Here is a 14,539-nt window from a genome sequence, read left to right as displayed (position 1 = left end):
TTTGTCTAGCATCTCACTATTTAAAGACAGTCCTGTAGAAGAATCACCAGGTTTTTGTTATTTGTTGTTATTTTATTTAAGAAAAAGCAGAAACTTTACCCAAAGACTGAGATAACTAGTACAGAAGAAATATGCTGATAGTTACTGAGATTTAGAGGGTTTTTTTCTTTTACTAAAATTCTTAATATTACTGATTAACTGTGTAACTCTGCCCACCCTGCTCATGAATAGCTCTTGGACAACCTGTCTGTCCATTATCAACCTAGATCATGGAAAATGTCTGCCCTATGAGGACAACTTATTGTCACATTGGGATGAAGATAAGCAAACATAATACCAGTTGGCATAAATGCATGTTTATTCAATGTATTTTGATAATCATTCCTTTATTTAATTGACTTTCAATAAAATGCTGGGTTCCAATTCACATCTCCAACTGGTTCTCAAAAACCCAGAGGGCTGGATGGGAAAGGGCGGTACTGTAAATCCTTGAAAAGTTTCCCAGGCAGTTTAGGTGAAGTATGCATCTGCTGCGTGTTGCAAACCACATGCCTAGTTCGTTACATACAGATCTCACTATTGGTTTGCTTCAAAATGCAGTTTTCTTTCCTTTGTATTGCTATAACTCTGTGAGTTGACTGCATCTCTTTTTATAATGTAAGATGCTGCACATTGCGACAAAAATAAAGTAACAATAGAAGAACAGGAATCACACTCAAATTCATACTCAAAGTGAACAGAAAGGTCTATTGCTTTCCAGATAGAGTACTACCATTTAAGTACAAATCTTTCAATTTGACAAGTTATGAATAAAGACTTTATAGATTGCAATTATGATTTCTGTGTTCATGCAAGAATAATTTAACAATTATTGACTTAATGTCCCATTCACTTTTACAGTATGCTACTTTCTAAATAAATCTGACTCTGATGCCATTTAAAACTGTGATAAATTTGTATGTTTTCAAAAGTTGCCATTTTTCTCCACAATCTTAACATTATAGTATATTTATAGTAACATCTCTTTTTGAGCCAGCAGTGTATATTTTCTTAAGTTTAATTAACAAAATGATTAATACTTTCTTATTTGTATAGAGTTCTTGGCATCAAAAGGATTGAAAGGTGCCATATTTTCTCTGCCATGCTAGTAATTCATCCTTCTAATTTGCATATTATATAGTAAATATTCATATAGTTTTAATTTTATAGTGCTAGAGGATGCTTATGTAAAACTGTTTTCCATACTCTACCTTTTCCCTGTTCACTATAGAGGTTCTTGCATTGTCTATTTAGGTTATTTTCCTTGCTCCTCTCTTTGATGGTGGGGGCGATTCTTATTTTTCTAATACAAGTGTGCTTCAAAAAGTTCATGGGCTATAGAATCAAAAGTGAAGTTTATTTTGGTGCAAAAGTTTATGAATCCATGTGTTAAGAGCCATCTTCAAGAAGCTCATGGAAAATGTATATGAATGCAAAAACTATGCATAGATTACAAAATTATTTTCCACCAAGATAAACATCTCTTTTGATTCCAACCCCCCACTTTTTTAAATGAACTTTTTGAAACACAGTTGTACATTCTTAAGGGCTTTTCTGATAGTGGAATCAGAAGGCAAGCTGGACAGAAAGAAAAACGGTTGTTTCCAGAGCAAGGTTCTGTGGAGGACTTGGATGAGCAGTTGCGAGTGAGTCGGGGACACTGACCAAGGAGGAAAAGATAATAGTAGAAGTCACTGTTTTGAACCGTGATTTTAATAATGATGTTTAAGATATACAAATGAACATCTCTTGCTGTAAATTTTGGTTTTGGTCCTGTAACATTTTCTTTTGAGCACACTATTACTGCAGGATTATATCTTGTATAGCATGAATTTAGTAGATTGCATGATTGCTAAATATCTATCCTCTGATAAATATTTTGTTTCCCATATCTTGCATTTTGAAAACTAGGATAGAGAGCCTTTAATATTGTTAACAGATGGTGCAGACATTCACGACATAAGCAATTGTTCAGAAGTCTCTTCCTTATATGCTTTTCTTCAATTCATTTATATGCCATCTTAAAGACTCTTGCTTTACAATAATGCTGTGAGTATTTGAAAATACTGCTGTGTGTGCTGTTGCTATCCATTAGTGTCTCTAAAAAAGAACAAAGCGTGACCTTTCCTTTCTTTGCTGTGTAATACTGGTTTATGTTGTCCAGGTGTAATCTATAGCTCTGGCTAATAATTTTTTTTTCTGTTTGGTTTTCTGACCTCCCAGACTACCTGAACCCACTGCTTAACCAGAGCCCATTTATCTGTACTTCCTGTGCACCACAGTGTTGAGCTCTCTGCTTTTTATCTCCTCTCAAAAATTCTATAATTACACCAGAAGCCTTGAAACATCACTACCACATTACTTATTTTCATCTTGTCCATCATTGACACAACTCTGAGCCCCATAAAACAGGATACTACATGTTTTTTAGGGCCTGCTGATACTAGGGATGTCTCTCCTTGCTGGCCTTCCCTGTAAATTATTTAATCAGAGTAATTTCAAGGATTCTAGGGAACAAGGGTTGTGCCTGGTTGCCTGGCACCTGATCTAGGGAGTGGGATGAGAGCTAGAAAATAATGCCCCTGTGAGGCTGGCAGTTTGGCTCACTTGGTCAATCCTCTGCCTGCAGTGCCAGCATCCCATATGGGTACCAGATTCTAGTCCTGGTTGCCCCTCTTCCAGTCCAGCTCTCTGCTGTGGCCAGGGACTGCAATGGAGGATGGCCCAAGTGCTTGGGCCCTGCACCCCATGGGAGACCAGGAGAAGCACCTGCCTCCTGGCTTCAGATCAGCGCAGCTCTGGCTGTAGCGGCCATTTAGGGGGGTGAACCAATGGAGGGAAGACCTTTCTCTCTGTATCTCTCTCTCACTAACTCTATCTGTCAAATAAATAACAATTAAAAAAAAGTCCCTGGAGTGTGAGGGTCTGACTCAGGAAGTCGTTGGGTTGTGGACATTAATCTACTGCTCAAGAAAGGGAACGATCTGGCCTCCAGTCAAGGGCTTCAAAACTGAGTTAAGTCAGGGTTTAAAAACTAACGATAATGAAATGCCTCTATTACATATTTCTGTGTCTGTGATTACTTTTTTTCTTCCCAGAAAAATGTGCTCATAATGATGTCCAAATATCTTTTTAAGAAAATAAAAAATATTTGAGAAGCAGGGAGAGAGAGGCAAAGAACTGGAGAGAGTTCCCTTTTGCTGATCCACTCCCAAAAGGTTGGAGTGGGAATGTAATACAAGTGTCAAGAACCCAGTCGCTGGGATTATCACTGCTGCTTGCAGGAACCCAGACTCTGGAGCCGGGAATCAGACCCATGCACTTCAATGAAAAATGCTGTGTATGATTCAAAGTAGAAAGGGACCTTTAACAGTGTGTACAGTCTACATTGTGAGGAGGGATGTGTAACTGATTGCTTACCTTGTTGCATGTACAAAATGGAAATCCCCCCTGTCAACAAAAGAGGGGAAAAAAAAACTATTGGAGAATATTAAAAAAAAAAAAAAAAAAAAAAAACCACAGGAAATTCTTAGTGAGAATTGTATTATCAGCAGATCTAATGGAACAGTTTAAATTAGATATCACTTGACTTTTTTCTTTTTTTAATTTTTTTACTTTTTTTAAGGTGAACAAATTTCATGTATTTCATATGTATGGATTTAGGAGCATGGTAATACTTCCCATCCCTTTCTCCTTTCCACCCATGCTCCCACCCTCCTTCCTCCTCCTCTTCCCATTCCTCCCTTTAATTTTTACAATGATTAGTGTATAGCTATCAGTGTATTTTATACTCATAAACTTAGCCAGGAGCTTCTTCCAGGTCTCCCACATGGGTTCAGAGGCCCAAGGACTTGGGTCATCTTCTACTGCTTCCTCAGACCATAGCAGAGAGCTAGATCGGAAGTAGAGCTGCCGGGATGTAAACCAGGATGCCAGCACTGCAGGGGGCGGCTTTACCCACTAGGCCACAGCTCTGGCCCCAGTTTTTTTTCTTTTAAGACCTGGAATATGTCTCCCCATTCTCTCTTAGCCTGTAGAGTTTCTGATGAAAAATCAGCTTTGAGTCTAATTGAAGAAAGTAATCTGAAAGTAATCTGGTGTTTCTCTCATGCACATTTTAGAACCTTGGTAGACAAGATTCCACTAGCAAAAAAGAGAATTAGTGGCTGGTGCCGCGGCTCACCAGGCTAATCCTCCGCCTGCGGCGCCGGCACCCCGGGTTCTAGTCCCGGTTTGGGGCACCGGTTCTGTCCCAGTTGCTCATCTAGTCCAGCTCTCTGCTGTGGCCTGGGAAGGCAGTGGAGATGGCCCAAGTGCTTGGGCCCTGCACCCACTTGGGAGACCAGGAGGAAGCGCCTGGTTCCTGGCTTTGTCTGCGCAGTGCCCAAGCCATAGTAGCCATTTGGGAGGTTAACCAACAGAAGGAAGACCTTTCTCTCTGTCTCTGTCTCTCTCTCTCTCACTGTCTAACTCTGCCTGTCAAAAAAAAAAAAAAAAAAAGAAGAAAAATTTGTCCATGAAAGTATTTATAAATTATAAAGCTTCTATAAATATAAGGAGTTATTATCTTTTTTTATTTTATTTTTAATTTTTTTTATTTTTGACAGGCAGAGTGGACAGTGAGAGAGAGAGACAGAGAGAAAGGTCTTCCTTTGCCATTGGTTCATCCTCCAATGGCCGCCGCGGCCAGTGCACCGTGCTGATCCGATGGCAGGAGCCAGGTACTTATCCTGGTCTTCCATGGGGTGCAGGGCCCAAGTACTTGGGCTATCCTCCACTGCACTCCCAGGCCACAGCAGAGAGCTGGCCTGGAAGAGGGGCAACCGGGACAGAATCTGGCGCCCTGACCGGGACTAGAACCCGGAGTGCCGGTGTCACAGGCGGAGGATTAGCCTATTGAGACATGGCGCCAGCCAGGAGTTATTATCTTTAAAAGATAGAGGATAGTAAGGAAATTTAAGTCTTCCTAAAAGTATCATTTACAGATGAAAACGTTGTGCTAGTATCCAAGAACTAACATGTTATTTAATGGATTGAAATTCCTTGCAGATATACTGATGTGTCAACAGATATTTGATAGTTTTGTAATAAGACCAAAGTAATTCATTGAGCAATACATGTGTATTTTGCCTCCATTAAACGTAGTCATGTAATCATTAAAACATCATACAACCTTATACCATTTTTATTTTTAAATTTGTATGAAAACTATCATGGGGGAAAAACCACTTATTGTAAATTAATGGGATGTTCATCTCTTAAGTGACTTAATGCTTTTAGTTGAATGTTTATAGAAAGAAAAATCCTAAAGCATCCTGCAGTAATATTAATTCTGACATGATTTGTGAAATATTTTTCAATTCTTTTAAACTAATAAGGAATCAAAGTGGTGTTTTTCTTGACCTTGTTTTAGGTATCTGAAAAGCAGTTCTTGCCATGGACCCATTTAGGTGATGATATGCTTATCTGATTTATTTCACAGTCAACCCAGGGGTTGCAGTTGACATGCTATTTTAAAACTGAATCAACCTAAAAATTGCATGAAGTCACTTAGAGCTACATCATACATTGTCAGTCATCTCCACTCCCCCCAGTCTCTACCAAACTTTCTTCCCTTGCCATTTGCCTTTTTCCTTCTTTCACTTGCTCACATTTTGCATTCAGTGGGTCTGACTGAGCTGTGCTCCTTTATTTTCTAATCTTTTGACCTCTTCATTTACAGGATGAGGGAACAGCTTGTAAGTCACAGAGACTTCCAGAGAGAAGACTAGGACTCTATAAATAGAAGGAGCCTCACGGTGACTCATTACTAGATTTGATGCATTTTCATAACTGCTAGCCAAGAACTGTGTTCATCATTTTTCCTGAGGAATTATTAGAGAAGTTTGTGAGAATTAGAAATTCTTATTTGATTTTTAGTTTTGCTTCTGTCATTTTAGCATAAGATCAATGTAGGGTAATTTGTAGATTCTCCCTGCACTCATTTTTTATACCATCAATTTCTGTTAACGTGATGTCTTCAGTAATAAGGTTATTCTACTAACAGGCAAAATATGTTGTAAAATGTGTGGAACTGAATTTGGGAAACTGAATTTGGGGCACATTGCCCAAAGTCCTCGATATCTGGCTCTGATTTTTCAAATTTATAAAGCAAAAGTACAGGAATAAAGTAAATTGTAACATATATTTCTGCAATAAGTTATATGATAACAATACTGATATTCTGGATATGCTTGAAATGAACTATTTGAGTATTGTTCTATATCTGAATTATCTGAAAATCACAAAAACAATTTTTTTACAAATTATCTCTTACATTATATGCAACTATGTAAGTTATAGTTTACTTAATGATTTGGAGTTTGCCCATATATTTTGGTTATATCTAACAAATGATCTTAGAATTTAGTGGTTTAAGGTTACAGTTTTATTTTGTTCACAGTTTTGCAAGTCAAGCCTTTGGACATGAGGCAGCAGTGCCATTTTAGCCTCAGGTTTCTCAGTCAGAATGTGGTATTTGTTGGCTGGTACACGTATCATCTGAAGGTTTCACCAGGCTTGGTGTCCAAGATGGCTCATACTCAAGGCTGGTAATTCATGCTGAGTGTCCTTTCTGACACCTCATGTTGTTTTCAACAGAAGCACCATGTGGTTTGCATTTCTCTTCTTAGCTTCTGGATTCTTTCTATAAAGGTATAACCTGAGAGGGAACATTCTCTGTGGTCATAGTGGAAACTGAATGGCCTTAACTCCAAGAGACATGCAAAGTTACTTCCTTCATATTCTGTTGGTCACTCAAGTCTATAAGAACAGTCCAGCTCCAAGGAGGAGAGGGACACTAGATTCCACCTTTCATTATGAATAGCAGCAAAAGATTCTCAGCCATCTTTAGTCTACTACATTGTGTTCCATATTTATGAATAATTATTGAATTAGGAAATAGTTGAATTGAATTTTATTCCTAAAAATTAATTATACTTGAATGAGAAACAGAAAATGACATAATTATTATATTTTTCTAACTGTGAATAATGTGCATTTTGAAAAGCACAAAATTAAACTGGTTACATTGGCCTGTAGGTTAATGGAATAACCTTATTTTAAACCCAAGAATATTAAAATTCTGATAATTCTACACATAAATGATTTATGGTTTAATAGATCATCCTGCCAAATATGATCTAGAATATTTCAAATATAATAAGAATATTGAGGGTATATTGCCATCAGCCTTCCTCTGAGAATAACCATTGTTAATTGTCTTTCATTTTTCACGTTAGACAGTTATGTACATGGTGCCACATGTTTATATAACAGCTAAAAGCAAAGTGTGGGGTCACTGTAATTCATTTGCAAAGTCATTCATAAGTAGGCTCTTATAAATTGTCTTCTGATAGCATATAATAAATAAAATGTCATTCCATAAATATAGATGACGTACCCAAATTTGCATATACCTGACTTAAAGTTGTAAGATTGTGAACTTCTTGAAAAACGACCATGGGAACAGAATCTGAGAATTTTTGAAGTGAACATATCTTTGGAAAACTAAGGTTCTTTACAATTCTGAATAGTCTCAATTTAGGCACAATGTCCATTTTCAACTAGTTAATCAACAATATGTTAATTCATAGAGAAATGCTGTTGGTAATCACTAAAAAACAGTTAGGGTCATTTTTGGCTGAGTGTCAGATCCCAGTTCAATAAAGGCTCACTGTTCAGCTGCAAGCTCTGTGATTCATTGGCCACTTCCAGCTGTTTGCTCTTTCGGGAGGTGCCTGGGCATTCCAGCTGAAGCCAAGCTCATCACTGGATGATCTGAAACAGCATCTGAATGAGGTAGTGACATTCGAGCTGTGGCTCTTTGTCACATGCTTTTCAAGCAATGACAGGACAGGGGCCGGCTGCAGGCACCTACCCACTTTCCATCAGCGTGGGGTTCCTCAGCAGGCCATATGGACTCTGGAGTGCCTCCTCTAGCTGACAGTAGGACTCGCAGTCCTGCGCACTCTCACTGGATCTTGACGCCTTCCCTTTTTCTCATTTCTTTCCCCTCCCCTACTCCAATAAACCTACTAGACCCTTTTTTTTCTTTTTTCTTTTTTCTTTTTTCTTTTTTCTTTTCTTTCTTTTTTCTTTCTTTTTTTTTTTTTTTAATAGGCAGAATGGACAGTGAGAGAGACAGAAAGGTCTTCCTTTTTGCCGTTGGTTCACCCTCCAATGGCCGCCGCGGCCGGCACACCGCGCTGATCCGAAGGCAGGAGCCAGGTACTTATCCTGGTCTCCCATGGGGTGCAGGGCCCAAGCACTTGGGCCATTCTACACTGCACTCCCTGGCCACAGCAGAGAGCTGGCCTGGAAGAGGGGCAACTGGGACAGAATCCGGCGCCCCGATTGGGACTAGAACCCCGTGTGCCGGCACTGCAAGGCCGAGGATTAGCCTCCTACTAGACCCTTAAGTCCATCTCAGTATCTGATTCTTGGAGATTGAAACTGTAACAATATTTTATTTCATGAAGGAGATTAAAATTTCTTAAGTGAGATATGATGCAAGAAGTTGAGAATATAAGGCTAATATGAAGTAGTTTTGCCATTGGGTAGATTTCAGTCCTGATATCATCATCAGCCTCCACAGATATTTCTATGGTGTGCTAAGAGGTTAAATAACTAGCACGGAGCCACATAGCTTCTAGCTATCTGCAGATTCAAGGAATTGATGCTAAGAAACGTGATTATATGCTCCTAAGTGTGCTTATTTTTCCTTTGCATTATGGAGAAAGTTGAAACTTTTACTATTCACAGTCATATTTTGAATTTGTAAACATAAATATTAAAAACAATGAGTATAGACTTGGCACATTAAAACCCATTATTTAGAAAAGAAATGTATAATTCAAAAGAAAAAAAAATAATTATTATCTCCCAGTCAAGCTGATCATTGAAAAGTCAAAGAGATATTAATGAATTTAAACTATGTTTTGTATTGCTGGGTATAAAGGAGGAAGAAATTATTAACGCCATGAAAACTAGAATAAACAATTTTTTTTTCTATTCAGTTAACTATTTTCTTCCTTAACTCAAATAAGGGTAAGAAATTTCAGAGTAAATGAACATTCTCCTAATATTTATGCAGTTGATTTGGTCATTTTATGGGGAGAAAACATGGATTTGAGAATCTTATATGTATCAGTTGATATGCTAGTAGTAATATGCTGATGAAATAGAATGTGTATGCTCAAGTTGGAAGGAAAAAACAAATTCAATGAGATGGGAGAACCAGCAAACAAAAATTTGCAGTTGCAGGAAATGATGTGTGGTTTGTATACTGTAGAGCATACGTCACCCAAAAAGGCACATAACTCAGCCATCCAGGGGACGCTCCCAGAGGGAACAAGGACTAGTTCTTAGATGTATCTCAGAGCATAAGATACTGAAGGGGATACAGGGATGTGATGGGTAGAGTCAGGAAAATCCACATGTGTTTAGTGAGAAAAGTGAAACATGTCATTTCAGCTCTTTTGGAGTGAGAGAGAGAGCTGTGAGGAAATTGGAAATCAAAAACTCTAAAGTTCCAGAGCGAAGTCATGGATTGTTCAGATCACAACATTGTGTTAAAATTTTGACTTTTTTTTTTTTTTCCTGAAAGAGATGACTGGCTGTTCAGCATTCCACCTTAGCAGAATCTGGAAAATGACAGAGGTAGAAATAGGGAAAGCTATGTTTAAGACTTTTGCAGAAATTCAAGTAAGAAGCAATAAGGATCTATAGTAAGTCAAAGTAGAATAGAGAAGAGCAAGTCAAAATGATCTATTAAAGAAATAGAGTTGAAAGACTTTGGTATCAGGCTTGGTTCAGAGTAAGTAGGAGCTGAGAGCATAGGATGACTTCCTTGTTGTTATTTTAGGAACTAGGACAATGGAGGCAAGAAGCAGAGGTGATAGGGAGGTTGAACTAAATATTGGAATGTGTGTGACAGTGCTGAGTGTATGTACAGTCAGTACTGAACTGTATCTGTGGGCTGGAGCTTGGGAGACAGATAATTCTGTTAGCGGCCATAGATGTGAATATACTGTGTCCTAGAGGCTGTGGCTGGGTGTATATATAGTGTGAGATGTATTAGAGAGGCATCATGAAAGATGACTATTGTAACATGGCCATTGGTTTGCAAATTAATATCTAATTGTAGCAGGCAGACAAATGATAAAGCACTTTTTTTTTATAACAAATTTTTGGTTAATACCACTGAAAATGTATGCATAGGAATAGGAGGAAGTAGCCTAAGAGCACTCCCTAGTGGCTGTCCTAGGCAACCAAATGAATGTTCAAAACATGAAGACAACATAAAAACTGTAAGAAAAAAATGTATAAATCTACATAGGCATGCCCATATATAGCATAATGAAGTTTTAATCCATTAGATTTTTTTGCGACTTACATTTTAAAAATATCTTACTATAGAGGAAATTTGAGTTTCATTAGTCAGATGCAATGATCTCCCATAGTGTGAAGCTGACTCTATCAAGAGTGAAACATAGGGCTAAACGTGTTATGCCGTGTCTTTGATGTCTTTGTAGGATATAATGAAAGATGAATGCTCGATGCTGAAGTTGCAGCTGAAAGAGAAGGATGAGCTCATCTTTCAACTTCAGGAGGAGCTGGTAAGTGATAGCAATATTGGGCCCACAAGGTATTCTTTCTTTGTAGGTTTAGTGTTGTAAGATGTTTGTTTGTTTATTTTATTCATTTTTATTTGTGAGGCAGAGAGAGAGAGAGTCAATAAAATGAAAACATAGGTTCCCATCTTCTAGTTCAATTCTCCCAAATGCCCGCGACAGCCAGGGCTGTGCCAGGCTGAAGCCAGAAGCTGGGAACTGAACCCCAGTCTCTGCTATGGGTGGCAGGATCCTAAGGACTTGAGCTTTCACTTGCTGTCTCCTTGGTTGTATTTGAGCAGGAAGCTGGAGATAGGAGCTGGAAACAGGGTTTGAACTCAGGTAAGCAAAGTAGGATGCGTGCAGCTTAACCTCTAGGCTAAATGCCAACCTGCCGACTGTTATTTGTTAACACTAATATTATTAACTGCTTACTCTGCTGTCATGATTTTGCCTGATTATCAGTTTTGTAATGCTTCAACAATGAAAACTTTAGATATTTGAAAAGCTGAAAAGCAGACTGTTTTATAATATGTATGGAAATTTACATAATTCCAGAAAGAGATCTCTGAATCTGGGTTATACGTTTAAGTTGTATCTTGTATTATGTTTTTGTAGTAGATGTTTTAACTCCATACTGTTATACCTGGAGATAAAATCATATAATATGAAGCTAAGTACTCACCAATGTTGCCAAAAAATCCAGAATTTTTGTTATTTTCATAAATGACAAAACAAACTTCATATACCATCAAACTTCTGATAATTAAAATATTAGTGAGACATCGAACTTATTTTACTGAGTATTTACAACTGACAATGTTTTCACTGAAACTTGACCTTTATTTAGGCTTGTTCTATTATTGGGTTGACATTGGTCACATGAGGATATTATTGTGATTCAGACCTATAAAGCAGTATTTAAAATAGCAATAGTGAGGAGCTGGCTTTGTGGCGCAGTAGGTTAAGTCACTGCTTGACACACCAGCATCCACACATCAGACTGCCTATTCAAGTCCCAGCTACTCCTTTCCCCATTCAGCTTCTTGGATCCTAGTGCTTGGGCCCGTGACACCCATGTAGAACATGTAAATGGAGTTCCTGGCTCCTAGTTTTGGCTTGGCTCAGCCATCCATTTGTGTCCTTATTGAGAGTAAACCAGCAGATGGAAGATCTCTCTTTTTCTATCTGTTGCTCTTTCAAATAAATATTTTTTTAAATAAATAGCAGTTGTGGGGCAGCCGTTTGGGATAGCAGCTAAATTGCTGCCTGGGATGTTCACATCCCATTTGGGAGGGCCTGGATTTGAGTCCCAGATCTGTTAATTCTAGCTCTGTGGGAAGAAGCAGACAATGGCTGAGCTAGCTGAGTCCCTGCCATCCATGTGGGAGAACTGGATGAAATTCCTGTCTCCTTACTTTCGGTCTGGCCCAGCCCCAGTTGTTATGGGCATTTGGGGAGCAAGCCAGGTGAGAAGTGTTTCTCCATCTCTCTCTATTTCTGCCTTTCAAATAAAATAAATTAGTTAAAAGCATTATTAATATTTCAACAAAAGGAAGCTATGTACATTACTGTAAATACTGTCCCTATATTACATATTCTATATAAATGCATGCTTAAATATAAAATGTATTATATAATGAAAACAGTTATATTTAAAATGTTCTTATGTCTTATGTACACAAACATGTGGCCTACAAACATAGCTTTGAGTTGAATGAATATAATGTGCAGATACTTATTAAAGAATGGATAGAATCAGAAGTTTTAACATAGCAGTTATCTAGCCATTCACTTTGCCAGAGTGCTCATTTTGGGTAATTAACTCAGACAGAAGTATTGCTTTTCACCTTTAACATTAGTTGTGATCGTGTTTAAAATAAAGCATATAAGAAATTGGCTTTTCATTTGTTGAATGAAATGAGAAAGAAAATATTGTGTCCAGAGCTAATGGGACATAGCTGTAATTAAAGGAATTCTCTCTCAACCAGTCCTGTGTGACTGACTTAATGCAGTAAAGCACAATGTGTGTGGATTCTTGCTTGTCTTTATAGTTGAATTTCCCAAATTGGGTGGTTGGTCTCTAAAATTTTCCAGATGCCATTTTAATCTTATGTATTTTGTATAATCATCTTTGATATTTCAACAAAGGAAAAAGATACCTTTTGGCAACATTGTTTAGTTAGTTAAAGAGCACTGTAGCTAAGAAGGAAGTGTGTAAGTGAGGACTCAACAATTTGAGGGAGAAGACGCATTGTTTAAAAAGCATCATTAAAATAGGATTTGATTTGGCGCCTGTATGAGGGGTAGCAATCACATGGATTGATACAAATCACTAAGGTCCCTGGAAAAATTTGGTCCTAGAATTTCCTAATCTGGATAATAAGTAAACTGTGGTGTTTTGATGAGATGAAGATCAAGCTTTACATTTATACTTAACCTACTGAGATTTGAAAATTTCAAGCAATTTTAGAAACCAGTTTAGCTGTTCCCTGTGATAAAACAGATTTATAATCCTCTAATGTGGAATAATTTATTTTTCTGTTCTATGTGTCATGGATTCTGCATTTTTTTAACCACTGCTAGTATCATAAGCAACTTAATATACTTGTATATTGTTGAACAAATTTAGATGTTATACCAAAAAAGACCTTATACTCAATAGGTGAGAAAATTTTATTTTTTTAAATTATTGATTCACTTATTTGGCCTTACAGTGATAGTTTAGGAATTATAAATGATAGGCAGTGGTAGGGTGTACCTATTTTAAAGTGTGAGTTTTTCAGCTGCTGCTTTGTGTTTAGGGCAAAGTTTCTCAACAGTGGGACTACTGAACCTTTAAGTGTTGTGCTGTGTGTTGTGAGAATTTTAGCAGCATCTCTGAAGGTGCTGTCTGGAAACCAGGAGCACCCTCTAGATATTACCAAATGTTCTCTGGGTGCAAAATTGCCCTTTTTTGAGAAACATTGCTCTAAGTGAAATTATAGTGCCCAGTGAAATAGTGTATTATAACATAAATGTCTACTTATAGACACTCACAAAAAAGTAAAAGTCCTGCCGAAAGGATAGAGCTTCCCTTGGACTGTTGCATGTCTGTTTACTTAGTGTCTTGGTTGACTTGGACTCTGATAGCAAACTCTCTCATACTGAGTGGATTAACCGGTAGAAAGTTAACTTCTCACGGTTCTGAAGGCTGTGTACCTGAGATCACCGTGCCAGTGTGGTTGAGGTCTGGTGAGAGCTGTCTCCCTCTTGCAGATGGTCATCTTCTCACTGTGTGCCCACGATAGAGAGAAAAATAGCAAGTTCTTTAGAGTCTCCTTTTAAAGGGCACTAACTCATCCTGAGGGTCCTAACCTAGTGACCTTCTCAAAACCCAAACATCTCTCAAAGGCCCATCTCTAAATACCATCTCAAGCAGGATTAGGGCTTCCATATGTGAACTGGAGGTGGGGAGCATAATTCAGTTCACAGCACATGCTCTTTGTTTTTTATGCCTATTTCATATTAGTACAGATGTGGCTAATTAAGGGTTTCTGTTATATTTCTTTCTCAACAGCCAAATGCACACTTCAAATATTCTTTTTCTAGTCTGAGTTCAGAATTATTATTTTGGTTCAACTTTTTTGCTTGCTGGGTTGGTAGATTTCACAAAGCATAAATATGCGACAAATTCAAAAAAGTCTTGATCTTATATTGTCTGGGCAAACTGTACACATTAATTACTGAATTCCTAACATGACTGACTTTGAATTTTCTCCTGTTTTCTTTACAAAAGACAGCAATCCATTTGTACTCATAGAAACAATTTCATGAAATCTGACATTATAATCTCTGAAATTTACATG

At 37.8% G+C, this 14,539-nt stretch overlaps 1 protein-coding gene across 7 annotated transcripts in view; it reads left to right on the top strand.

Annotated features, from left to right (window-relative positions):
- Window positions 1–14,539, top strand: part of CCSER1 (coiled-coil serine rich protein 1) — a 1,459,660-nt gene that overhangs the window by 668,486 nt on the left and 776,635 nt on the right. For 5 of the 7 annotated variants that reach the window (XM_002716991.5, XM_051819561.2, XM_051819559.2 and 2 more), the window contains exon 8: window positions 10,614–10,697. The exons of the other annotated variants lie outside the window; for them this stretch is intronic. In XM_002716991.5, the coding sequence (XP_002717037.2) occupies window positions 10,614–10,697 (84 nt within the window). The remainder of the gene's footprint in view (window positions 1–10,613; window positions 10,698–14,539) is intronic. 7 annotated transcript variants of the gene reach the window in all.

This window comes from Oryctolagus cuniculus, chromosome 8 (genome assembly GCF_964237555.1).
Source record: "Oryctolagus cuniculus chromosome 8, mOryCun1.1, whole genome shotgun sequence".
Lineage (NCBI taxonomy): Eukaryota > Metazoa > Chordata > Mammalia > Lagomorpha > Leporidae > Oryctolagus > Oryctolagus cuniculus.
Note: the sequence above shows the minus strand (reverse complement) of the source record. Positions and strands in the feature narration are given on the sequence as shown.